The 27,113-nt window shown below is 39.3% G+C and overlaps 1 protein-coding gene across 2 annotated transcripts in view; it reads left to right on the top strand.

The window, feature by feature from the left end:
• B3GLCT (beta 3-glucosyltransferase) overlaps positions 1 to 26,887 on the top strand; it is a 76,982-nt gene extending 50,095 nt beyond the window's left edge. The window contains exons 9-16 of one of the 2 annotated variants that reach the window (XM_075050640.1): positions 351 to 482; positions 1,454 to 1,523; positions 6,878 to 6,991; positions 9,012 to 9,111; positions 10,079 to 10,198; positions 12,445 to 12,589; positions 15,936 to 16,116; positions 26,654 to 26,887. In XM_075050640.1, coding sequence (XP_074906741.1) covers positions 351 to 482; positions 1,454 to 1,523; positions 6,878 to 6,991; positions 9,012 to 9,111; positions 10,079 to 10,198; positions 12,445 to 12,589; positions 15,936 to 16,103 — 849 coding nt within the window. In that variant the 3' untranslated portion in view covers positions 16,104 to 16,116; positions 26,654 to 26,887. Of the gene's footprint in view, positions 1 to 350; positions 483 to 1,453; positions 1,524 to 6,877; positions 6,992 to 9,011; positions 9,112 to 10,078; positions 10,199 to 12,444; positions 12,590 to 15,935; positions 24,220 to 26,653 lie in introns of those variants that run through there. The other variant, XM_075050639.1, reaches the window with a different exon arrangement.
• Positions 26,888 to 27,113: the final 226 nt, after the last annotated feature.

Below are 27,113 nucleotides of genomic sequence, written 5' to 3'. Positions count from 1 at the left end.
TCTTTGTTTACATTAAAAGAAAATGTAAATATTCGCTCTGCCACTTCATATAAAAGTTGAGTTGTTTTGACATGCTTAAATATATGAAACTAATTGTAATTCTATGAAACACATATTAAAACTTGTCTGTCTAGAATTTCTTTTATGGCAAAAAAATTACATGTTGGCTCTAGAAACATAAGCAAGAAGTAAGGTATGCAGCTAGTTTGTCAACTAAGGGACAAATCTTCTACAGCATCTCATATTTTTCAGTTTTCCTGTTAAGTTTGCCCTGTAATATGATTTCTTTGTATACTCTGAGAATTTTTATCCAGTTTCATTACTGATATAAATGTTTTCTATTTTGGTAGATTGCCCTGTATATTTGGCAGAAGGGGGAAGGACCACATCTTACTCCAGTGCCTGAGTTCTGCACAGATGATGTGAACTCGTATAAGGTTGATCATTGTGCAACAACATTCAGTAATTTTCTGCCACTTTGTGTAAGTACCGTATTTTAAATACCTTTGGTTAGTAAAGGTAAACCTTGTACTAAAATGCATAATATTTGACTTTAAAAATCTCAAACCTTAAGAAAATATTTTTCAATAAGTTAAAAAAAAAAGATTTGTTCTGGCATTTATCTGTTTTTGGATATACTTTCAGCCTTCTGTGGCATAGGGTGTTTCCTGGCAAACAAATATTGTGTATGCTTTAATGGGTCTTTCTACCACAATGTTTTGTCAGCACATGCTGTATACAGTAGTTCTCCTTACATTTCTGTGAGATACTGAAGTATAGATCATCTTTTTTTACACATGGGAATCTAAAACGTGTTGAGGCTAAAGATAAATGCAATATAGTATTTGGTGCATTAAAGTAAAACCCATCTCTTCCACTTCTAGGAGAATACATTTATGATATTATGGGTTAAGTGTTGCTAGAGGCCAAAAAGTGTTCCATCCTTCCAGGAGAGCAAAATTCTAGGTGCCAAAAAGGAAAACAAATAAAAGTGGTTAAATTATTTTATTACAGTTGAGGAAATTCAAAGATTTCTAGTGTGTAGCATTTAAGCTTCTTTTTCCAAGTATGATACAGTTCAACATGTTCTCACAGTGATTAATTTCAAAGAAATTAAGAAAATATTCTTTTTCAGATGAATCATTCTTAGTTCAACGAGTTGTACTACTCATTCTCTTTCCCTAATGATAGGTGGTTTAGTTCATGTTAGAATACTACATCAATGAAAAAAGTATTTCAGTAATGTTATTTCAGGAATTTTAAATCACTAGTGACCTTTTTTCAAGAGACAAAAATGTACTTTCTGGTGTATTACTGGTACACTATTCTACTTGATATGCTATACAATGAAAAGGTAGTTTCTGTTTTATTATATGTATGGATATACATATCCTATAAAATGTTACAGGCAGAGCCTACAATTAAAAAGTTAACTTTTGTTCTGTTCGTATAGGGAGAGCCAGTGAAAAAGGAAGATGTTTTTGTTGCTGTAAAAACATGTCGGAAATTTCACGGTGACAGAAGTAAGTTGTTGGTTGGTCAAGGTAGTAGCTCTATGCTATATAGTTTATGAAATTAGTATTTAAAAAACAAGCTGATATATGCTGTCTGTGTAGCTCTTTGGGGCTAAATGTTTGCAAAATCCACTGGGAAACATGAAAGCTTCAGAATTATAAACAGCTTATTCTTTAGGTAGAATTTTTTTTTGCTATCCAGAGTGCTTAAGGAGTGCTGTGAAATGTTTATGATGAAAAGCTGTGGTTGTATGATGTTTCATCATTAGTGATTGGTTGGCAAAAATCTTGCAATTGAAAATCTAAATTAAAAATATGCATAAAGTTAGCTTATATTGTTGTGAATTGGAGCTGTTGCAATATTAATTAATATAGCACCTATTAATATCCTTCAGTGTGTTTCCCCCAGTTAATTGGTTCACTTCTGTTCCTTGTACTAGCAGTGACAATTGTGCAGCTGTATGGTGGCTGATTTAGAAATTTGAACAAGCTGAAAGGTCTCTCTCCTCCTCCTTCCTTTTGTCCTGCCCTCCCCTCCAGTAGAAGATTGAGCAGCTTATGCTGTCATATTGCTTCTATCTGTTGTCACCTTACCCAATTTGATGTGCACGTGTTTTATAATGCTTGGAATGGGAAATTTTGTCTCTTGTAGAAATCTGGTCGTCTGTAGTACTTTGTCCAAGCCATGGCTTAGATCAAGAGTCTCCCAAGTGTGCAACACTGTAGTGTGTTTCATCTGGAAATTGTAGTGTTATACAAGTAATGATAGTCACTATGAAAATATGACCATGATATCCATGGTAAAAACAACAAACAAAAAAAACTAGCGCAGCCCAACAAGATACCTCGAGTGAGTATTAACTTCCTTCTCAGAGGCACAGAAAATAAAGACACAGAGAGACACTCAGCTTCAGCTAAGACAGAGTAAGTAAGGCTCAGCTAAGTTGAGGTAGATCCAATGTCTACAAAACTTGGAAGGAAAAATTCCAAATCCACTGATTTAATAGAAAACAGTCTACCTACTTGATGCCACCTACCAATCCATTCTAGTTTACTTGTAGACATTTTGTTAATAAGGAAATTCAGGAATGGATTTATTTCCACGAATTTACTTGAATTATTTGTGCCCTTGAATACTCCAGGTACATAATAGTTTTGCCATTAGGCTTAGTTTGTTCATGAGTGTAATTTAAAATGATTATTATTGGCAAAAAAATTGAAAATGAAGTAATGGCTAGTAGTTGTACCAAATTTTGGGGGGGTTGCCACACCTGTTGTCAGAGGACAGGATGAAGATAAAAGGTCTTTTCTTAACTAAGTCCCCCTTTGCTAATGCATCCAAAACTGTAGGTTCTGTCACTTCTAAATTTAGACTGTTTGCCAGTTGCTGGTTTTTTTCTTCAAAATAAGATTTATGGATTTTTTTCGTAATGTTAGTGCATTTCATGAAGGCACATTTCTAGTATTTTAATCACCTAAGCATTAGGCTATCTTTAAAGTAGCTTTTGACAAAACAAAATTGACTGTCCTGTAATTGGAGTTCACTGAAGAGTTCTCCTTTCTGGATCCATGTTTATTTTCTTACATCAAAATTAAAACCAAAAAAAACCCAAACCTAGAAAGTCAGAAAAGAACATAAGGCTTCAAAAAGATAGCATAAACATCCTTCAAGAAACACCTGTTGAAGACTGAGGAAAATTCTTGAACTTTCCTCACAGCTTCCAGTGTTATGCAATAGAGGATAATCTTACTCAAGATTTTGAAAGATTAATGGATGCCAGCTTCAGAGAGCTCTTTTTACCTGGTAAGTCATTTTTTATTGTATGCCAAAAACTACATTAGTGCAACATTAAGGCTTGGAATTCGATGTGCAAAAGCAGCTAAATTTTACTTCAGAAGTTACTTCAGATACAACTCTCCTTCTTACTCATACTGTATATGGTCACATAAGAAAATTTCAAGACTGCAAACATGCATCAAGGTTCTAGAAGCAGCACAAATAAAATATAATTAAGAGCTTAGAGCTGACCTTCTATAAATATCTCTGTAGTGCAGTATTAAAACTTCCATGTGATCACAAGTATTAATACATATTGATAAGTATTTGCATCAACAGCTAGTCCAAAATTTCATATAGTAGTTCTCTCTTTGAAACATATGAGTTGTTAGAAATTACTAAGTATTGTGGGAATTCAGTTTACAATAGACATTAGTCAGGATGGTGACACTTCATCAAAACAAGCAAGAAAAAGAGAAAGACACTTTACTAGTAGTCCCCTTGTTAAACCATTCAACTGAGGTGAGACTTGGGTCCTTGCTTCAGTGAACTTTTTTTCATTTATACAGAGAAAGGGGACTCCACCGAAGAAATTGAGAGGCTTAGTCTGTAATAGCAAATAGTTCTGTATGTTAAAGCACCCTACTGAGGTTGAGGTCCTTGGTTGGAGAAAGGTAAACCAGCCTTTACAGGTGTGTCTCTTCTGTCAGGTGAAGGTTGGAAGCATTTTGTATGTCTATGATGCTTCTGTACTGGGGTCTTGTTTACTGAAAGCTTCCTGGTTTTGTTCTTCTGAGAAACGTTTTTTAAATAGAACATTTCCATAAAATAAGAAAATAATTTCCTGACTACTTGTTTTCTTATTCTAGTTGGAAAAAAAAAAAATTACATGGCATTCTCTGCCAATTAATACCTGATTGTGCAATGTTATATGATGTAATGTGACTTTTTATCATAGAGGAGGAAGAGTTAATGCATTGTGAAATTCCTGGCTTTGCATTCCAAAACTATTGTAACGTTGTATGATCACAGTTTTTGTACATAATTCCCTTTGGATTTTTAATGCAAAAATTGAGAGCAGTTTTACATTTCTTTAAGAACTTTTAAAAGCAGTATTGGCCATTGCACAATGCTACAGAATTGAAATTATATTAATATCAAATATTAAAGCCTTTCCATTAGTCTACTGAGTTCTTATTACTCCATCTTAACAGTTACCTTGCAATTCATTTCAGTGTTATCAAACTGACTATTGGTCAGTCAAGAATAATAAATCCTTCAAGTCGCTGTGTGATCAGAGTAGAGGAAAGTGAGCAAGTAGGTAGGCAGCAAACGTCAAATAAGGTGATGAGTGATTCCAGCAAGGGGCTGAAATTAGTTGTTCACAAGTATCAGAGTTACTTAGCAGTAAAGGGAAGTTATAAAAATATTTCCTCTATTTAAAGAACTGGTGGGTTGATCCTGGCTGGACGCCAGGTGCCCACCAAAGCCGCTCTATCACTCCTCAGCTGGACAGGGGAGAGAAAATATAATGAGAGCTCGTGGGTTGAGATGAGGGCAGGGAGAGATCACTCACCAATTACCATCATGGGCAAAACAGGCTCAACTCAGGGAAAATTAATTTAATTTATTACCAATCAAATCAGAGTATGGTAATGAGAAATAAAACCAAATCTTAAAGCACCTTCCCCCCACCCCACCTTGCTTCCCAGCTCAGCTCCGCTCCCAGTTCTGTCTTCCTCCTCCCCGCAGTAGGGCAGGGGGACAGGGAATGGGGGATGGGGTCAGTTCATCACACCTTGTCTCTGCTGCTCCTTCCTCCTCAGGGGGAGGACTCCTCACTCATCCCCTGCTCCAGCATGGGGTCCTTCCCACGGGAGACAGTTCTTCACAAACCTCTCCAACGCGAGTCCTTCCCACAGGCTGCAGTTCTTCACGAACTGCTCCAGCATGGGTCCCTTTCAGGGGCTGCAGTCCTTCGGGCACAGCCTGCTCCAGCATGGGCTTTCCCACAGGGTCACAGCCTCCTTTGGGCATCCCCCTGCTCCGGCGTGGGGTCCTCCATGGGCTGCAGGTGGAGATCTGCTCCACCGTGGACCTCCCTGGGCCGCAGGGGGACAGCCTGCCTCACCGTGGTCTTCCCAAAGGGCTGCAGGGGAATCTCTGCTCCGGCACCTGGAGCATCTCCTCCTCCTCCTTCTGCACTGACCTGGGGGTCTGCAGGGTTGTTTCTGTCACATATTCTCTCTCGTCTCTCTTCAGCTGCTGTTACGCGTGTTTTTTCCCCCTTCTTAACTCTGTTGTCCCAGAGGCACTACCACCATCACTGATGGACTGAGCCTCGGCCAGCGGTAGGTCCGTTTTGGAGCCGGCTGGCATTGGCTCTGTCGGACATGGGGGAAGCTTCCAGCAGCTTCTCACAGAAGCCACCCCTGTAGCCCCCTCCCGCTACCAAAACCTTGCCACACAAACCCAATACAGCAGCAAACATCAAATTAGGCGATGGATGATTCCAGCAAGGGGCTAAAGTTAGTTGTTCACAAGCATCAGAGTTATATAGCAGCAAAGGGAAGTTATATAAATATTTCTTCCATTTAAAGAACTAGCTGCTAGCAATGAGACCTACTGGATGGTGTCAAAGAACATAAAGCAGACAAACAATGACAGCAGAATGCACACTGTTTCAGAGTAATTGCTCATCTAAGTCCTGACTGCTTAATTTTTAAAATGGAAAAAAGATCATTATTTTAATCCGATAGTTCTCTTCCAAACACCCTGCAGGCATTGGGCTTTTTTTGTGTTACCCATAGTTTATTTACTTCTGGATATAATTTAAACATTCATAGCATCATTATTAGAGTTTTGTATGACCAGTTTTAAATGTTTATGTGAAATGGCAAACTAATAAGAAAAGGATTGCTTTTGTAGAGAAGAATTAAGCAGTCCTCCTTTGAATAGAATCTCCATGGGATCAAAATTGGTTGTATGATATTTATAAATGTCCTTCTGTGAGTGTGTCTCCAGAGACAGGTGCTTTTGTGCATTAACATGATGTTACTGTCGGATATGATGTATATAACACAAGTGTAGTATTTCAAAAGGTGCATTTGGTCTGTTTCTGATTCAGAATATTTTATACGCTGTGCAGTTGGATGTGCTGTTTTTAAAATGTGAGTTTCAATACTGGAAGAATGATTGATCTCTGATAGTGTTCATGCTGATGTGTGCTATAAAGGCTACCATAGCAAGTGTAAAAGTAATGAATACCATACTTTGGTTAGCATAAATGTAAACATCAGTTTCCAATGTAATATGAATGAAACTGTAGTCATATTTTAAAAGAAAATGTATTATTATATAAATAAAACTGCCCTGACTGTCTTTCATAAAAATGTAAAATTGTTTCTCTCTAAATATTGTAGGAAAGAAAAAAGAATGAATGTTTAGAACCATGATGCTGTATTTGAAACAGCTTTTTCATTACCATGCAAAGGAATATGTCAGTTAACAAGGTGCATAAATGTTTTGATCAAGTACTTATTTTAATCAAGTTACTTGTGTTTCAATGTCAACGATTGTTTTGCAGTACCAGTTGTAAAGCAGACTTGGGAAAGAGAAGCTGCCCTTATTGAATACTACAGTGATTATGCAGACATCTCCATCCCTACTATAGATTTAGGCATACCTAATACTGACAGAGGTGAGCTATTGACCGTTGTTGTCAAGTTTTGCACAAATAACTGTGTAAAGACAGTAAGGTTTATGGATGATATGTGTATTTTGTGTGTAGTACGTAATTTAGAAATTCTGTATTTCTGTAGCATATTTGTGCAGCACAGGAAATGGATGGAGAATACAGTTCGCCTGTGTAGGTAGAATGTTCTTTTTAGTAGAAACCTAAATACTGTGACTATGAAAACATGGTACACTGATATATTCCAAGAGACAAAAACTGGTGTTATTACTCGGGGTAACAGTAATAACTCCTGAGTTATTGATGATTTTGAGTAAGATCATCAACAGTAGGAGAATTCATAGATTTATTTCAAAAGACGTCAGACAGTGCCAACTGGTTACTGAGCATGAACTACTTGCCATATGGTATTCAAATATTACATGCTTGTGCCTAGTATGTCTTGATTTAAGCACAAAACCTTAATGTTAAGATTGGAAGATCTTTTTATGACAAATAATGTGGTTTTAAATTAATTTACTTTGTGTTTGAATAGAAAAAAGGCTATGGATATGATGGCTTCCATGACACTATTAATTTTCGGTTTTTTTCTTTCATTTGATCTATTGTTCTTAGGCTTATAGTCTCTGCTACAGGCTATTACTCACCTTCTGAATTAGAGCTGTCCAGGCTATGGCTTATTAGCTTTATCTGGCTCACTAGGTCAGTTGTTCTGATCTCTGGATCATTTGCAGCTTTCCAGCTGCCCTATTTTTTTGTCCCCCACAGGGTCTATTAGAGGCAGAGAGAGACTAGGCAGGGATTTCCATTTGCACAGCTGCAGCGTGACATGTGCAAGCAGTGAGTGTTTTCAGGAGGTAGCAGACCTGCTGGGCATGCATGGATCATCCATAGAAGCCGTGCCCAGTAGTTTGGTCACACCAGGGGGAAGGGACCTTCCAAGTCTGGCCTTTGAGCATTGCTGTGGGGAGCAGTGGGACCTGTGGGCTGCTGGCATTCTAAACGAAACAAACTGTGCTGAGTTTCCTCTAACACCATTTTTGTCGATCTTTCATGACAGAATATAATATAGAAATCTTGGTTTTAATTTTGCAAACATTCATTTATCAGTCTGCATTAAGTTCATGGTTTCACAAAATCAGCAAAGCCAGGACTTCCTTCATTTCTTAAGCATAGAGTTACTGCATTTTCTCAAAAAATATCTTAACTGGAAGCTTCAAATATAGTATCCTATCCTTATTTTTTAATTATTTTTCAGTAATTGGAATATTGATAGCGATAATTGCTTTAGACAATCAACTGTAATCTAGATGAATAAGGACTGTTAGCAATGAGATTTTTTCCAAGATCTAAAGAAAATTCAGTAGAAGTCTGAAATGTCTTGTTTCTCTTGTCCTGCTCATTCTGAACAAGGGTGTTTCACTTCTCAACTCCTAGTAAAGGGTGTTTTACCTCTCAGCTTCATTATAGTCTTGTGATAAATGTTAAGACCTTTCCTCAGAGGAAGTTATCAGGACCTGAGTTGACAGTGATGAGTATGGTAGATTAATGTAGATTTAAATATTTATATAAAAGCAATGGACCTGCCTGATGGATCATTAAATCCTATGAAAATATCTTGGAGTATTTTGCAGAACATGTTTCTATCATAGTCTCCTCATTTTACGGCTTTTGAAATTAAGAGTAGCAGTTTGCCCAGTATTGACCAACAGCTTAACAGGATAGCTGGAATAAAGCTTATTTTTCAGGTTTCCATAATTCAAAGAATTTCCATACTTCAACAACCTTCAAAAGTATGTTCCTGCATAGAAAGCAGTGGTTGCGTTGGAACAATTTGTACAAATACCATTCAGCTCAACAAAGGAAGTAATTTAAACTTGGATCTCAAATATTTTGCCAGTCATTTCCAAAATGTTTTGCATAGTGCAGTAAAATATTTATTTAATTCATGAATAATTGTTGATTACAAAATGTCATTTTATTTAAATGCATATTCTGTTATATTCTGTATGTTCTCTTCCTTTAGGTCACTGTGGGAAAACTTTTGCCATTTTGGAAAGGTTTTTGAATCATAGCTCTCCCAGAACTCCTTGGTTAGTCATAGTGGATGATGACACATTGATAAGGTATACATTGCAATACTTCAGGAATTACCACTGTTAATGTCAGTAGGAGTTCTAGCAATATTTGTCTCTTCTTCTGTATTTAAGAGGTACAGCTGGTTTATTAGTTATGTAGCTTTATATTCCTTTAAGGAAAAAAATTGTCACTTTACTTCAGCATTCCTTGACTGATACTAAAAACAATGTAATCTTGTAACTTGATAAACACTTGGCATATTAGTGTTACTATGTAATCATATAGTCTGAATATGATTACACATTGTGATTTTTCAGTGTAGGTATGTCTGAGCTGATTGGTTTTAGTCATTTGCTAATACACTTTCTAAGATGTATTCCTCACATAAATGTACCAGAAGAAAGGTTCCATAAGCTAGAGTCAGAGCCACCCAGAACGGTGTCCAGGGACTTGCCTTTGTTAAAAAATTAGATCCTATTCACATGAATGCTGACACTGCATTATAAGCGAAATAAGGCACAGTGATCAACCAGCAGGATCACATCATCATGAACATGACAATAAGTGGTTGAAGACAACACTTTATATTAAATCATGTGACAGAAGAATTTGGAAGAGGCTATAACTGTAGATAAAGCAGTATTCATATAATCTAACTTTTTGTTTTTCAATTCCTGGGAAGAAAAGATCATTTGCAAAGATCTTACCATTGTTTGGAAGAAATAATTTCACGTTTTCTCTGAGATGAGGCTCAGTTTTGCTGAGAAACTTTGCCTGCTTCACAAAAATATTTTAAACTAATTGATTTGACCAAATTCAGCAGTCATATCTCATAGTAAATGACCTGTCATAAATTTCTGTTTAACAGTTTGTATCTCTGATTTTTGTAGAATTTCTGAATTTCTCCTATCTTTTTGTGCTATTTACTAGAATGCCATTTAGGCTAGCAATGTCTGTTTCAAAATTAATGTCTACATGATTTTTTTTTTTTTTTAATGGATTTTCATGTTATAGTATCTTCAGACTCCGAAGATTGCTCAGCTGCTACGACCCAAATGAACCAGTATTTCTTGGAGAGCGTTATGGTTACGGCTTGGGAACAGGAGGATATAGTTATATCACTGGTGGAGGAGGGTAATTTATTTGAACTGCTACTGAGATCTATATCAGTCCCTGCTTTGAGTGCAAAAGTTTTGAATTACAACAGAAATCAGTTTCAGTGGAAACAATGATATTTCCTAATATGATTAGAATGTAACGATGCTCAAAGACCCAAATGTCCTAACTAGTAAGAAGTTGTGCTGCCCATTGGGAACAGATTTGTAGAGCAAAACACTTGGTGCTGAGGACCACGCATATTTCAGAAGGGGTTATTTCGGCTTGACTGCTCCTGTGAAGTGAGTGCCTGTTATCAGTTATCTGTACCACGTCTTCACCTGATATACATCATGCAGCCTTGTTTCATCTGATAGAATTCATTCTGCATACTCAGAGACCATCTTACAGTGTGCTTCGAAGTGTAGTAAGCAGAGACGATTGGGATAGTTGCTTAAAAAAATACCCTGGTGATCTGAATTGTTGTGGAGTTTGCAGGAGAACCCAAAGCAGCACACCTGGGGATACAAATTGCCGCAATGAAAATACTTGTTCCTGTTGTCTTTCTTTGTCCAAGCATGGAGAAAAATGATAGTGATCCTCCTGTTTTTGAACTTCATGTGATGATTTATGGAGAGGTGGCTGAACAAGGATTTTGATGTTGTTGATGTCCTGGAAAATAGTTTCTCATAGAAAGAGATCATTGTGGGTTATCTCATGCATGAGACACATGGGTCCCTGTGATCGTGTGGAAAATTTGGTTTAAATTAACATGTAGATGAACTTTCAGATTGGCTCATATCGCAGTAAGAACAATCTTAAGACTCTGATCTGTCCATCTTGTGTGTTTAAAGCAACTAGTGTGGATGTCTGAATGTCCTTAGTGTCTTTCTCTGTGAAAAGTAGTGGCTATAGTAACTTCCTAGATTCGTAGCTATCCATGAGTAAGTAAAAATCAATTGACTGGCATTCTCATTGTTTTGCATAGTTGCATAAGGTCAAACTTAAGTAGGGTTTATGCTCGAGTTAAGAAACAAACCTCCTACTGGTGCTGGTATATTTGTTGGTTACCAGTCCTATACTTCTGTATCTTTTTTTAGTGTTTATCTCTTAGTTTCTATTCTGTCATCTAGATGTTAAAATTTGGGGGTTATTTTCATTCTCAGGTTTGAACAGATAGAGGTACAGATCACCCACCTTGCTCCATACCCTGATTTTGAGAAGGTTCATTGTAAGAGAAGAATTCTATATGACTGAAGGGACACAGTCCAGATAATGAACTAGCACATATATTCCCCAAATGTGTGCAGTTTGTCACACCTGTGTAGCAACACATGCTGGTCACAAGTCCCAACTCTTCCCCCCCACACACCCCCAAGGCTCTAGCTTATCATTCCTTTTGTATTTGATCTGGGCACTGAGATACAACTTCCTATTGCGCTCTCCAATTTTTTTCTATAATACATGCAGTCTTCAAAGGTGCAATGATAGTGATGGAATCTTTTACAACTTTAATCTGACAGTATTCTCAGGTCAATCTTTTTGCCTTAGCATTCAGTATTTGTAGAAGTTTTGCCATGTACCAGTGTCAAGCAAAGGATTGTCATATAGTGAATGAACCATGAAGCCATGTAGCGATTTCAGAGTGTGAATCTTTTTTATGTAACTTTTAGCTAGAGTACCCTGTATTCTGATTGGAGTGGGTGGATGATGTAACTTCAGAAAAGGCAGCTATGGAATACTAAACAAGAGTATATTCCCTCAGTTGTTGAATTTAAGACATCATCATGTTTCTGGTCTATTGAAGGCTTATTTTAGTGATAATGATCTAGCAGCTCCAGGCTACGGTTGATACTTAGATGGGCAAGAAAGTTTGGATGAACAGATGAGCCTTGCAATGGCTTCAAGGAACATTTTTCATTTATGGAGAAAACTGTATAACAGTGGATGCAAGGAATGACAGTTCAGGTTTAGAGTTCTTTTCATGTAATTGCTACATGATAACTAACTGGACAATACATTTGAGTAAGATAGAGGAGAATATCCCTTTAAAGTCCTGGCCAAATTGAGGAGGAGTTATCAGCTGTGGTAAAAATGGTGGCTAGCTAAGTAATTGTTGGATTAACAACAATTGGCATAATTAATTTTCATTATATTTATATATATATATACACACACGTTATATTTTTATATATATTTCATTATAAGCAATATTTATTAATTACAGTCATTTGGCTTCTCTAGTAGTTATTGTCTTATACGTTTCATTTGCTTTTTTCATTCAGGATGGTTTTCAGCAGAATAGCTGTTCAGAAACTACTTGCTAGTAAATGCCGGTGTTACAGCATGGACGCACCTGATGATATGGTCCTTGGGATGTGTTTCAGTGGCTTAGGAATCCCTATCACACATAGTCCACTTTTCCATCAGGTCAGAGAGTTATTTTTACGAGTATTTAAAATGTATTTCATTCTTTTACATATACACGTAAAACAGTACTTACAAATATTACAAACTCTATCAATGTGTAATAGTGATAACCAGGACGCTGCTGCTGTACCTTATTTCTCTCCAGAACAAGTTTGATCAAGCAAATAAGAATATTCTCAAAGCATGGATTAGTACAATGCTTTAATAGTTTATAAGATATTTCAGTTACCTTATGACTATGTTTTATAAAAAATGCATTTTATAAAAAATGCAGTCAGAGGTAGGAACTTTGAAAAACAAATAGAATTAGGAGCCATATGCTTTGAATATTTGTGATATGTCCTCTAAGAAAATTTAAAAAACCCACACCACACAGTACTTTTTTCTTCAGGTAATGGAGAACTGTGAAATTTTTCCATAAATTTCTCTTTTCTACTTATCCAATTTTTCTATTGATTCAGTGTTCACTATTCTGAAATATCTCATTAGTGAAGATATAAAATGTAAAAGTATTCCCAGAACTGTTGCTTTTGTGGTGGATTCTGAAGAATGGTATTAATATGATAATTTGCCCTATGCTAGCACAATGGAAAAAGAGGTCACAAAACATAATTTTCTTGTGAGTATATTCTCCAGTTTCGGAGAAGCGGGTTGGAGTAGATTTGAATCTTATTTCTATTTTTCAGACTATTTAACAATCTAACTGTAGTGTCACAGTGGAAAACACAATGCATTGAGTCCCAGAGAGATTGGCTGCCTCGTAAACCAAATAAACACTTTGCCTTCCTCCCATGGCATTAAAGAGAAGAAGCACTTACGATTTTTACCAAACAGTGCACAACTTTTTTAAAAATCAGCATTTAAATCGGTATAGTGTTTGATGTTTTTCAGGTGTTTATCTGCTTCAAAAACTGGCAAGATCTGTGTATCTGAGTATGAACTGAGATTAAGATAGTAGGCTACTTGAAAATTAGTAAATTGCCATGTAATTCAAAGCAGCTGTCAGTAGGGGGAAAAAGTTTGCTGTTTCAATTACCAGTTTTTCTTACATTAAGATTCTCTTTCTGATTACATTTACTATTTAGAGAAATGGGAAGACTGAGAACTTACTCTTCAATATTTCAATTTCTTGTCCATATACAAAAATTGTATCTATTTACTTTCTGGTTTTGTTTATCACCGCTTACTCCTTTCGGTATAGAAAGAAAGCAAGTAATGCATCTTATAAAATCAACAGTTATTGAATAATTTGTGCTTGCACAGGTGTTTTTTAGAAAAATCAAAACAGCTAATTAAAGGAGAGCAGAACTAATTTTACAGATTTGTAGGAATGGCCCTTATACAACAAAACAAACCACCTCCTTGTAATCCTTAATGGTGTGCATTTGATATACTGAACAACTTCGAAAGTGAAATCCTAGCAGTTTGATTTTCCACACAGAAAATTACACTTGAACTGTAATTCATCTTTACTGTTGCTTATAACAAATTCTAATTTAACATACCTTGAACCAAAAGTAACCCCGGGGTGAAAACTACTGAACAAAAATTGAGTGTGCTTTCTCTACAAATTCCGCTATTATGCAACAAATATTTTTAAATTGAAAAAAAAAAAAAATTGGATTTTCTGTCAACCAGAAAATTTTTTTTTAAAGACTTGACTGAAATATTATGATGTACAATGTTTCTTGAAGTACATGAATCCAAAATTTTACTGAGTATATATTATGAAACAGAAGCAAAGTTATCTTCATCCTTAGAGTGTCTACGATGTAACAGTGTTCGCTCACTCTTACTGATTTCCTGTTTGCTTCATGCTAAGGTAGATACCTTCAAAAACCAGAGGCTTTTGATGTGATGATACTCTTAAAGAGAACAGGAACCTTCCCATGTTGAGTAGCAGCCAGGATTGTGGTCTTAAAATATAAAATCTGGGCAAGAGCAAAGTATTTGGCTTTTGTAGAATAGCAAATACAAATTCTAGCACAAAAAAAGCACAAAGATTACAATAATTGATTCCACAAAATGTAAGGAAGAAGAAATTCAGGGAATTTATATCTTAAGGTCAGCCACCTATAAAGCAATGATTCTTAGAGAGCAATGTAATAAAAATGATAGTTATTAGAGCAGATCTCGTTTTTTTAGAATTATCAAAACACCAAAATTTTTTCTATAGCTCAATAAAAAGCTGATTGATTTTCAAAGAGCAAAAATCTTCAGTCTTGGATCTAAAACCTGTCTCTATCCAAATTAAATTCTTCAGGTTTTTGAAACCTAAATGCTCATTAAAGTTTTTTTCAAAGGTCTTGAGGGAGATAGGCTCCCTCTTGATTTCTCCAGTGGAATTTTTAAAAATAAGCACTCCGTGGTTTAAATATCAAAAAAACCCCCACATCAACAACACATATTCAGATTTCTTAATGTCAAATTCTGTTGCCTGATTTTATGACGGGAGTGTATATGGAACTGCATGAAGAACACAGCATATAGAATTCATTAATATGGCCATAAGTGGGTGAAGCATGCACAATTAAATCAGTTACTAGCTTAGGCATCAAATCAGTGATTCAGTATCCAAATCACTCAATTTTCTTCTTGTGTTTTACATCTAGAAAAAAAAATAAATGTGTGCCTTTCATGCATTTCTCTTTGCAAAAACTCGTGGCAAAATCTAGTTATTTTACCAGGGACCACTACAGGTGGGGCCTTTTTATATAATGATGTGCTGACATGCCATTAAAATGTCAGAGGAAATGAAACATGCTTGGTGCGTTAACAAGTCAGCTGCATCATGTAATTCTGTCTCTTTTGATATAATCTGATAAAGAATAACAATGCAGTTTTCCAGCATCACAGTATTTCCTGCATTTGGTAACCTTTCCCCATCATAAAACTTCATACATTTTGGCTGCTTATGGCCTTAGAAGGATCCTACAATCACACTGGCAGTGCTGGCAACTCTTAATAAGAGGAGAAGCAAGAACGTATTACTTAAAATCTTTTCATCACCAAAGAAACTGTATATTTAAAAAGATGCAATACAAACCACACTGTTTATCACTTGCTTTCATAGATGGTGACCATTTCATCCTGAGAAATGGGGTATGTTTAATATCAGTGTACTTCATAGCATGATCACTGCAGCATGAGTTGAAGTTCTAAACTAATGCCTATCAACTGATATAATAGAATGATGTAAAAACCCCTTTGTTATCATCTTGTATATTTTGTCAATGCCACATTGCTTCGTTATCATGCAGAGGCCATTGAACGGTGATACTTTCTTGTTCTAAAATTATGCTTCATCACTGAGTACTACTGGGTTTGGTTTATTCTTCCATCTTAGGCAAGGCCAATGGACTACCCAAAAGGCTACCTTTCTCATCAAATTCCAGTATCGTTTCACAAGCATTGGAATATTGATCCGGTGAAGGTATATTTCACATGGCTGGCACCAAACACAGAAGAGTCACTTAATGGAAAGAAAGCTGGATATAACAGAGAGGATTTATAAGCAGTAGAAGAATGTAAGTGTTGAGTAATGTACTGCAGATGAGAGACAGTTACTACTGTGATTTTTGTGTTGTTCTCACATTGTTCATCTGTTCATGACATAGAAGACAATGTTTTGTTCCCGTTACGTTCCTTCAGAGCAATGGAAGAAGGCACCTAATTGACTTTTGGATTCTTTTGTTAAACTTGGTTTCTTTTTAAGATGTCTTGGGGCTTTGTATACCAATGAACTTGACACACATTTAAAATGTCTCATACCACTTTATCTGCGTTCTGGTTTGGACTTCAAGTCAGACAGCATCAATTTACATTTCCTTCCTTTGTTCTCTCAAAAGCCGAAGTTACATATTTGGGCGCCTAATATTGAACGTGTGTTGAATATCTGTTGAACACCATCTCTCATTGACCCACAGAAGACAGTTCTCTAAACTGTTCTGGAATAGGTTCTTGATAGATCAGAGAGGAGACATGGCTTTGTTTCTGCAACCAGGAGCTAGACCGTGTGAAGGCTATGTTCCTTTATACTCATTTCAAATAGAAGTATTGTCATTTCCTGGGATAGAGGGACCAAGCGTGAATCACTGTTACACCTTTTAAGTTTATTAGCATTTATGTGGAATATCATGTTCAAAATCGAAAAAAAGGTTAAGGACAGGGATTTCTGAGGTGGCCACGGGAGGTCACTGTGGCTCCTTTAGAAACCTAAGTCACTGTGTATCTATTTGGCAAGTATAAATGTGACTTAAGGATTTTTGCAGAACTAACACTTCAGTATTTCTGATGTGTGCATTTCAGTAGTATATGGATGCCAGCTTTAAAAAGTTTGTAGTATTCCTAATTTATATCATCAAGATAAGTAATTTTATGCACACAACATGTAAAGAGTGATTCATATTTAAAATGTTCTTGATTTTTTTTTTCTTTGAGTATGTCCTGGTTTCAGCTGGGATAGAGTTAACTGTCTTCCTAGTAGCTGGTACAGTGCTATGTTTTGAGTTCAGTATGCGAAGAATGTTGATAACACTGATGTTTCAGTATCCACCCCTTATTCTATACCACTGATGTCATGCTCAGTTCCCATACCTTTAGTTACATTAGTTACATCCTGATCAGTCATCATCACCTTTCCATCCCTTTGAGACATATGAACAATGATATATATATATATATATATATGTATACACACAGAGATATCATTCCTTTAGTTCATGGGTTATGTTCATAAAATGTTTGTTGAGTTCATTTAGTTTCTGACTCTGGGCTCCATCTGTCATACCAGTCTGTCTGGGCAGGAGGGATGGTGCAAAGTCCTCTCAGTCGGTAGAGCAGAATTGGGCTTCAGTGCGGTGTGACAAGCAGATGACATTTGACGCAGCAGGAGGATGGTGTGCACTGTTGGATTGTTGCATGCTGAAGTCAGTTCTGGTTCCATCACTACTGCGCTTTGCTCAGTTTTATCACAGTTCTTTCTTGCTTGATCTAAGTGATTCTTACTATAGTACTATGGATATAGCATATAACAATTATAGTAATGATAACATACAGTAGCAAGGTTATATAGCAACTAATATCATACAGTTTAATTCTGGCTATTTTCACCTAAAATCAAATCCCCTTGAGGCACACATCGGACTTCTCCATCTTTTCGCATCACCCACCAAGTGCACCCAGGCCCTTGAGCAAAAGCAATCCCACGAATGGGTTTACCTTTGCCTGAGGCAGGAGTAACCCAGACTGTTTTCCCTAACATATTTTTCATGTGCACTACAGGGACTTTATCCCCTTCTACAGTATGTAAAAATTCTGTTTGGGCAGGGCCACTCCGATTGGCAGATCCTTTGGTGTTGACTAACCAGGTGACTTTTGCTAAATGTGTATCCCAATGTTTGAAAGTTCCACGCCCTATTGCTTTCAATGTAGTCTTTAACAGTCCATTGTATCACTCAATTTTCCCAGAGGCTGGTGCATGATAGGGGATATGATACACCCACTCAATGCCATGCTCTTTGGCCCAGGTGTCTATGAGTTTGTTTCGGAAATGAGTCCCGTTGTCTGACTCAATTCTTTCTGGGGTGCCATGTCGCCACAAGACCTGCTTCTCAAGGCCCAGGATAGTGTTCCAGGCAGTGGCATGGGGCACAGAATATGTTTCCAGCCATCCGGTGGTTGCTTCCACCATTGTAAGCACATAGCGCTTGCCTTGGCGAGTTTGTGGGAGTGTGATATAGTCAATCTGCCAGGCTTCCCCAAATTTATATTTCAGCCATCCCCCTCCATACCACAGGGGCTTTAACCGCTTGGCTTGCTTAATTGCAGCACACGTTTCACATTCATGGATAACCTGTGCGATAGTGTCCATGGTCAGGTCCACCCCTCGATCTCGAGCCCATCTATATGTTGCATCTGATGGCCTGAAGTATCATGGGCCCACCGAGCCAGAAATAGCTCACCCTTATGTTGCCAGTCCAGGTCCACCTGAGCCACTTCAATCTTGGCAGCCTGATCCACCTGTTCGTTGTTCCGATGTTCTTCAGTGGCCCGACCCTTGGGTACGTGAGCATCTACATGATGTACTTTTACAACCAGATTCTCTAACCGGGACGCAATATCTTGCCACAGTGCAGCAGCCCAAATGGGTTTACCTCTGCGCTGCCAGTTGCTCTGCTTCCATTGCTGTAACCACCCCCACAGGGCATTTGCCACCATCCATGAGTCAGTATAGAGATAGAGCACTGGCCACTTTTCTCTTTCAGCAATATCTAACGCTAGCTGGATGGCTTTCACCTCTGTAAACTGACTTGATTCACCTTCTCCTTCAGCAGTTTCTGCAACTTGTCGTGTAGGACTCCATACAGCAGCTTTCCACCTTCGATGCTTTCCCACAATGCGACAGGATCCGTCAGTGAACAGGGCATATTGCCTCTCATTTTCTGGCAGTTTATTATACAGCGGGGCTTCTTCAGCACGTGCCACCTCCTCCTCTGGCAACATTCCAAAATCTTTGCCTTCTGGCCAGTCCGTGATCACTTCTAAAATTCCTGGGCGACTGGGGTTTCCTATGCGAGCCCATTGTGTGATCAGTGCAATCCACTTACTCCACGTGGCATCAGTCGCGTGATGTGTAGAGGAGACCCTCCCTTTGAACATCCAGCCCAGCACTGGCAGTCGGGGTGCTAAGAAGAGCTGTGTTTCAGTACCAAGCGCTTCTGAGGTGGCTCGAACTCCTTCATATGCTGCCAATATCTCTTTTTCAGTTGGAGTATAGCGAGCCTCGGATCCTCGATATCCTCGACTCCAGAACCCCAGGGGTCGGCCTCGGGTCTCCCCAGGTGCTTTCTGCCAGAGGCTCCAGGTAGGGCCATTCTCCCCAGCTGCAGTATAGAGCACATTTTTAACATCTTGTCCTGTCCGGACTGGTCCAAGGGCTACTGCATGAACAATCTCCTGTTTAATTTGTTCAAAGGCTTCTTGTTGTTCAGGACTCCATTTAAAATCATTCTTCTTCCTGGTCGCTTGATAGAGAGGGCTTACAATCAAACTGTAATTTGGAATATGCATTCTCCAAAACCCCACAACACCTAAGAAGGCCTGTGTGTCCTTTTTATTAGTTGGGGGAGACATAGCTGCTATTTTGTTAATCACATCCATTGGGATCTGACGACGTCCGCCTTGCCATTTTATTCCCAAAAACTGGATCTCCTGTGCAGGGCCCTTGACCTTACTTTCTTTTATGGCAAAACCGGCTTTCAGAAGGATTTGGATTATTTTCTTCCCTTTCTCAAAGACTTCTTCTGCCATGTTGCCCCATACGATGATGTCATCAATGTACTGCAGGTGTTCCGGAGCTTCACCTTTTTCCAGTGCAGTCTGGATTAGTCCATGGCAAATGGTGGGGCTGTGTTTCCACCCCTGGGGCAATCGATTCCAAGTGTACTGGACACCCCTCCAAGTAAAGGCAAATTGTGGACGACACTCTGCTGCCAGAGGGATTGAGAAAAATGCATTAGCAATGTCAGTTGTGACATACCACTTGGCTGCCTTTGACTCTAGTTCGTATTGAAGTTCTAGCATATCTGGAACGGCAGCACTCAGCGGTGGTGTAACTTCATTCAGGCCGCGATAGTCAACTGTTAGTCTCCACTCCCCATTAGATTTCCGCACTGGCCATATGGGACTATTAAAGGGTGAGCGAGTTTTGCTGATCACTCCTTGGCTCTCCAGTTGGTGAATCAACTTGTGGATGGGAATCAGAGAGGCTTGGTTGGTGCGATATTGCCGCCGGTGCACTGTCGTGGTAGCAGTTGGCACTTGTTCTTCAACCTTGAGCAACCCCACAATCGAAGGGTCTTGAGAGAGGCCAGGCAGGGTAGACAGCTGTTCAGTGCCCTCCGTCTCCAAGGCAGCTATGTCGAAAGCCCATCGATACCCCTTCGGGTCCTTAAAATACCCCCTCCTGAGATAGTCTATGCCAAGGATACACGGAGCCTCTGGACCAGTCACAATGGGGTGTTTCTGCCACTCATTTCCAGTTAGGCTTACTTCAGCTTCCAATACAGTTAACTCTTGAGATCCCCATCACACCAGAAATACAAATGGGTTCTGCCCCTTTATAACTTGATGGTATTAGAGCGCACTGTGCACCGGTGTCTACTAGAGCCTTATACTCCTGTGGGTCTGACGTGCCAGGCTATCGAATCCACACAGTCCAATAGACCCGGTTATCCCTTTCCTCCACCTGGCTGGAGGCAGGGCCCCTCTAATTCTGGTCAGAGTATTCAGTATTCACTTCTCGTAAATTGGCTCAGAATTCCCTTCAAGAGGATCGGAAATAAAATCAGCCCTTCTACTCTGTTTGGAAACTGGAGCGGCATTTTTCCTGGTAGAATCCCCTTTTGTGGTGGTTTTTCCTCACAGCTCGTGTACCCGTGCATTTAGGACCGAGGTAGGTTTTCCGTCCCATTTCCTCATGTCCTCTCCATGATCACATAGGTAAAACCACAGGGCACCTCGCGGTGTGTACCTTCTATATTCTCTCTCTTGGGCAGAGGAATGCTCACTCCTAATAGCTGAGACATTGGTCCTTGCATGTGTGGAGTAGGACATATCCTCTTTGAATTGCTGGAAATCCTCGGACAGCTTCTCCACAGCTGAAACGCAGGCTTGTAGGGAGGAGGAGAGATTTTCTTCGTATTGATGGAGTTGGCGAGCCACTTCATCCACTGTCGGTGCCTCTTCGTCTTTCCAGGCCATTATTGCCAGTGAGTTGGCGTAGGACAATGGTGCGCTCCGTACAAACTTCCGCCACATGGGTCGTGTGCATTGGACTTCGTCTGGATCTTTGGGTAGTTGTGGGTTGTCTGGATCATGATGAATCATCTCTAGCACAGCTAATTCCCTCAGATATTGAATATCTTTTTCCATGGTGGTCCACTTGCTTGATTGACATATAACATCTTCCTTAAAGGGGTACCTTTCCTTCACACTTGACAGGAGTTGCCTCCAGAGGCTGATGGCTTGTGACCCTCATCCAATTGCCTTGTCAATGCCACCTTCCCTGGCAAGCGATCCCAACTGGTTGGCTTCCCTACCTTCTAATTCCAAGCTATTAGCCCCATTGTCCCAGCATCAGAGGAGCCAGGTGATAATATGCTCACCTATACGGCGGCCAAAGTCTTTTTGCAAATCCCGCAGCTCACTCAAGGATAGGGATCGGGTTATTACCTCTGGTTCTGCCTCTTCCTCCAGTTCCCATGATGGCCCTGGTTCATCTTCATCCTTTGCTAAGCGAACTGATTTTTTTTGTATATTTCTTTTTCTGTACAGGGGCAACTGATACTGGCACAGGTTGGTCCACTGGTTCAGTTGCAGTATCGCTCACCGGGTTTTGGATAACCGCAGTGTCTGTCACCGAGGTTTGGGTAGCAGCAGTGCTCGTCGCTGGGGCTGGAGGGACCGCAGTGCCCATTGCCAAGGTTTGGGTAGCTGCCGTGTTCGTTGCCGGGGCTGGAGGGGCTGCAGTGCCTGTTGCTGAGGTTTGGGTAGCCCGAGTTCTCATCGCCGGGGCTGGAGGGGTCACGGTGCCTGTCGCCAAGGTCTGGGTGCCTGCAATGCTCGTTGCCGGGCCTGGAGGGGCCGCAGCACCTGTTGCCGAGGTTTGGGTGGCCACGGTGCTCATCGTTTTGTTGTTAGGTCCAGAGACTTTCTCTTCCCCTTGAGGGTACTGAGTGGTGTCGAACAGGGCTCGATAGGCATGGGACAGGCCCCAGCACGTTGCAGTGATTTGTATCTCTCTGGAGCTGCCAGGGTGACAGCATACCTTTTCCAAAACATTGGAGGTGCCCACTTTTCTAGGTACTTGCCCATACTACCCCACACACCCTGCCACTCATAATTGTCCAGCCTTGGGGCACATCTCTGGGTGATCTTCTTAAATAGCTGTTTAACCTTAAACGAGAGCTGAACCACATTCGGAAGTATGCTAATTCCTAGCAGTAGGGCTAGGACCGTGCTAGTCCCAACATCCCAGGAGTATTCAAATTTTTCAAAATTCTCAAACACCATTGTAACTGGACTGAAGGAGAAAGGAGAGGGGAAGAAGGGTACCCCACCCATAGACTGGTTTTCCATGGAGGAAAGGTAAATGGTATAATTATTAATAGTTTCCCACAGATGGCTCCCGCAGTATAAAGGTGACAATGCTAAGTGCAAATACCGGATTAATCCCACAGCCGATGACTTTATTATACCATAAACCAGTATTATACCATACATCAAAGCGAAAACCTTAATCCACCTCCCACAGATGATAAGCAGCAGAAGAGGAACTACATACAGCAAACGAGGTGATACATAACAGAGCTTTAAAAACCAGAGCAACAACTCGACGTACATCAACATAATGAAAGCTTAGAACAAATTTGTTTTAACAAGCTCTGGTCAGGTTTGTCGTTATCTCAACCCTTCGTGCCCCACATTGGGCGCCAAAATGGACTGTCGTGGTTTAACCCCAGCCAGCAGCTAAGCACCACGCAGCCGCTCACTCACTCCCCCCCATCCAGTGGGATGGGGGAGAAAATTGGGAAAAAGAAGTAAAACTCGTGGATTGAGATAAGAACGGTTTAATAGAACAGAAAAGAAGAAACTAATAATGATAATGATGACACTAATAAAATGACAACAGTAGTAATAAAAGGATTGGAATGTACAAATGATGCGCAGGGCAATTGCTTACCACCCGCCGACCGACACCCAGCTAGTCCCCGAGCGGCGATTCCCTGCCCCCACTTCCCAGTTCCTGTATTAGATGGGACGTCCCATGGTATGGAATACACCGTTGGCCAATTTGGGTCAGCTGCCCTGGTTGTGTCCTGTGCCAACTTCTTGTGCCCTGGCTGGGCATGAGAAGCTGAAAAATCCTTGACTATAGTCTAAACACTACTGAGCAACAACTGAAAACATCAGTGTTATCAACATTCTTCACATACTGAACTCAAAACATAGCACTGTACCAGCTACTAGGAAGACAGTTAACTCTATCCCAGCTGAAACCAGGACAGAGTAATTCAGTTTTGTAAAAATGTTTGTACAAAAACTGGCTTTAGTATGTTCTAAACTAATTTTTATATTGTAAAACTGCTCCTTTTAAGATGACAGTATATGGCACTTGTATGCTGTTTCTTAACTTTGCTTGCTGTATTGTAACCAAATACAGGGTCTTAAAGCCATACTGCTGAAGTAATTTGTGTTTTGTTTTCTTTAGTAGGTTAAAAATTGATTCCACTCCAAAGTAATGCAATACTTGCTCTTAAGTCAAAGTAGGGGAGCCATTGATTCCTGTTTCAGTAATTGCTGAAGTTGTATAAAAATTTGTTTGTGAATATAGCTTGTGGAATTTTAAGCATTTGAATAGCAAGCACATATCCGTAGTAGATTCAAATTCTGATTAAATAGGAGCAACCCATGTTATGTCTTTTTTCATTTTAATTCCCACTATCAGTGCCTTAAACAGTAGACATTTTACTGATACCAGGACTATCTTCTCCGGTACCATGGGTGAATTGTTAATTATGTTTACTGTTTAGAACTGTGAGAGCTGAAAGCTGAATAAAAGCATTCTTCTTTAACCTTTTGTGCCTTCTTCCTCTTTGCAAACCAAGTAGAGGATTATTTAAGCACCCGTGTCATAATTTTATCACCTGAGTAGTATTCTATGGTCAGTTGTACCAAAAGGCAGCTTAAACTTTTTTTTTTTCATATTCTGTCCTGACACGCTTCCCCAGATTAGATTAATTTTCAAGTCTCTAGTTTTGTGCAAATGAAATATGCTGTTGCAATGGACACCTCGTGTTTGGGAATCTTGATACTATCACAAAATAAATGTCATTATCAAATTGTCCAGAGGTCTTGCAACACAGTCCAGTCACTTCCAACTTCAAACTGGTCATATTTCACATCTCCTTGGGCCCTGTGGAGGTAGAATAGGTTAGGCAAAGACAATTAGCTTTGGGTCCATGCTGTGTTGCACTTGTAGGCTTCTGTCTTTAAATTTAGAGATTGGGAGCCATCAACTCATTCATTGCTTGCTTACTCAGACTTTTCTGGTCTGACAAATGTAATAGTAGCTGTCTTAAAGTTCACCTTTTCTCTTGCCATTAGCTCTGGGTTTTTACGGCAAGGATTCTGGAGGTATTAGTAAGCATTAGACTTCTGATTCCCATCTTCATAGTTTTGAAAGCAATGAAGCAGTAATTTACTCAAGTATTCTGCCCCCAAAACACTGACTTTTGAGACATAACTAATGATGTGGAACCCTAGCAGCAGTGTGACAACAGTGACCTTTTATTCCATGAAGTAAAAAATTTTAAGATTTTTTTTTTCAAGCAGAGAATCCCAGAGAGTTTCTGAAAACTAGATGTGAAGCCTTCTATGTTAAATTTTAGAAGAGTCAGCAAGGCTGTCACAATCTGAAACCTAAAGACAAAACTGAGCGTTAATGAGCCTGAACAGTACTAATGTTTTTAAGGAAAATCAAGGGTATTATAAATGGTGTAACATTAAAGCAAAGCAAGAGAATGGGAATTCACAATTGCTGTAACAGGCAGATTAAAACGGGACTGCAAAGTTGGTTGATTGCTTGAAGTTCCTTTTTCTGGGACATTCCAGAACTGTAGTGTGAAAAAGAAAATCTGGGGATCGTTACTGATGGTTTGTTTTTAATGTTTATAACATAAAAAATTACCATGTATTCAGATATTTTTTTCATGGAATTCTCTTGATAATTTGGTTGGTTGATTAATCTGCTTTCAGGAGCAAAGAAAAATCTTGAAATACTGGTGCCTTTAATATAGTAGGGTATGTAAATGATGAGTGACAAAAGTATTTGAGTCCCACATTTGATCACAAGTGCGAATGAGGACTGTGAATCTATTCCCTACATCTGGAGATGGCCCAGGCATGGAGAGACCCAAAAAGACCTGACCTTTGTCTGTCTCTTCCTCTGTGAGAAGGAAAATGGGCGAGAGTCTGAGGCAGCTTGCCAGATGGGTAACTTTCTTTTTGTGCAGGAAAACTTTGCCCTAGCACCAGCTCTAATGACTGCTGACTGGAGGGAGGAGTCCAAATGACTTTCTTTTCAGTTTCTTAATTTCTCATGGTTTAGGACTTTAATTATCATGGCTGGAACTAGAATATGTCTCAGCCAGAGACCCAAGATGCCATGCCATTAGATTCCCAGAAAGTGAGATCAGCACTTGGTAAGGACTACCATAACAGGCTTCTGTGAACTGCCTCCTCCAAAGCCAGTAATACCACTTCATTACCAAAAAACATGGAAAAGTAGCAAGAGGTTTGCTTTTTACAACACCGTAAAACTCTGAAGGCTGTTGTTCGCTGGACTCCATGATAATAAATATATGAGTTTGCTTTAATGGAATGGCTTCTACTTATTGTTGATATGAAACTAAAGGAGGAATTTAGAATAATGAGCAAAATGCTCCCTGATGATGCCACCTCATCATACATTTACTGAGGAAACCAAGAGCACTTGAATCTCTGCCATTAATGCTGCCTGGTGCAGCTTGGCTCTTGGGTCCTCAGTCACAGCAGCATGGTTGCTTCACCGTCCCCACGACCCAGGTGCACACACCTACCTTGTCAGTATAGAATAAATTCACCTCCCCAGTCACATTGAGGATGATATCCTTAAGTAATCATTTCATTCAGCAAAAAAAGAGATGCAGTATTGATTTGTAGGTAGTTATTTTTTCTATATCAATTTGTTTCATGTTATGTGCATGTATAAAGACTAGCTTTGTTAATACACGGTCTTACAGTGGTAGCCGTCATGTAACTAACTGCTCGATGATTTAAATTCTGTCCCAAGAAGAAAATTCCTCACGCTTTTCAAATCTCAGTCTGTGGTTTACAGGAAGAGACCTGTGCGCCTAATGACCCATGGGACTAGAGGAAGAAGAGAGAGGTGAACCGTCTGTTTGCATCTAGCTGCTTTTGCTGATTCCCTTGACTCATACTTGTTTATTTGTGCCCTGTTAGTCAGGAAGCAGCAGTGCCTCCATTGAAATCAGCAGAAGAAATCTCATGAGATTAACTAGGACCTGCACTTGGATGGCAAGAATGAAGCAGCTTTGGTGGAGTGTCTGTATACTGGTTAGTTCTGGATACCAGGGGAAAATATGCAACACAATACATTTAAAGATGAAAAGGTAAGTAGACATTATGCAAATGCATACAGAGGCTAAAAAGATTCATAGTCAAAAGGAAGGAGGAACTGGTTTGGAAGGCAGGCTATGGTGAGGAGTGATAGGAAATAACGTCAAGGGAGTATCCTGAAACATTCTTTATGGAAAATCTATAGGCATGCTGCTTTTGCAAGCTAAAAAAAAATTAATGCTAAGCTATTCCTGTGAGAAATAAATTTTTAAAGCAATGTTTTTGTAAGTCTGAAGACTTTAAGAACCCAGCTATTACACAGAACAGCACAAAAAAAGTAAAA

Source organism: Buteo buteo, chromosome 18, assembly GCF_964188355.1.
Source record: "Buteo buteo chromosome 18, bButBut1.hap1.1, whole genome shotgun sequence".
NCBI lineage: Eukaryota > Metazoa > Chordata > Aves > Accipitriformes > Accipitridae > Buteo > Buteo buteo.
The sequence above is the reverse complement of the archived record's forward strand: the minus strand, read 5'-3'. Positions and strand labels throughout refer to the sequence as shown.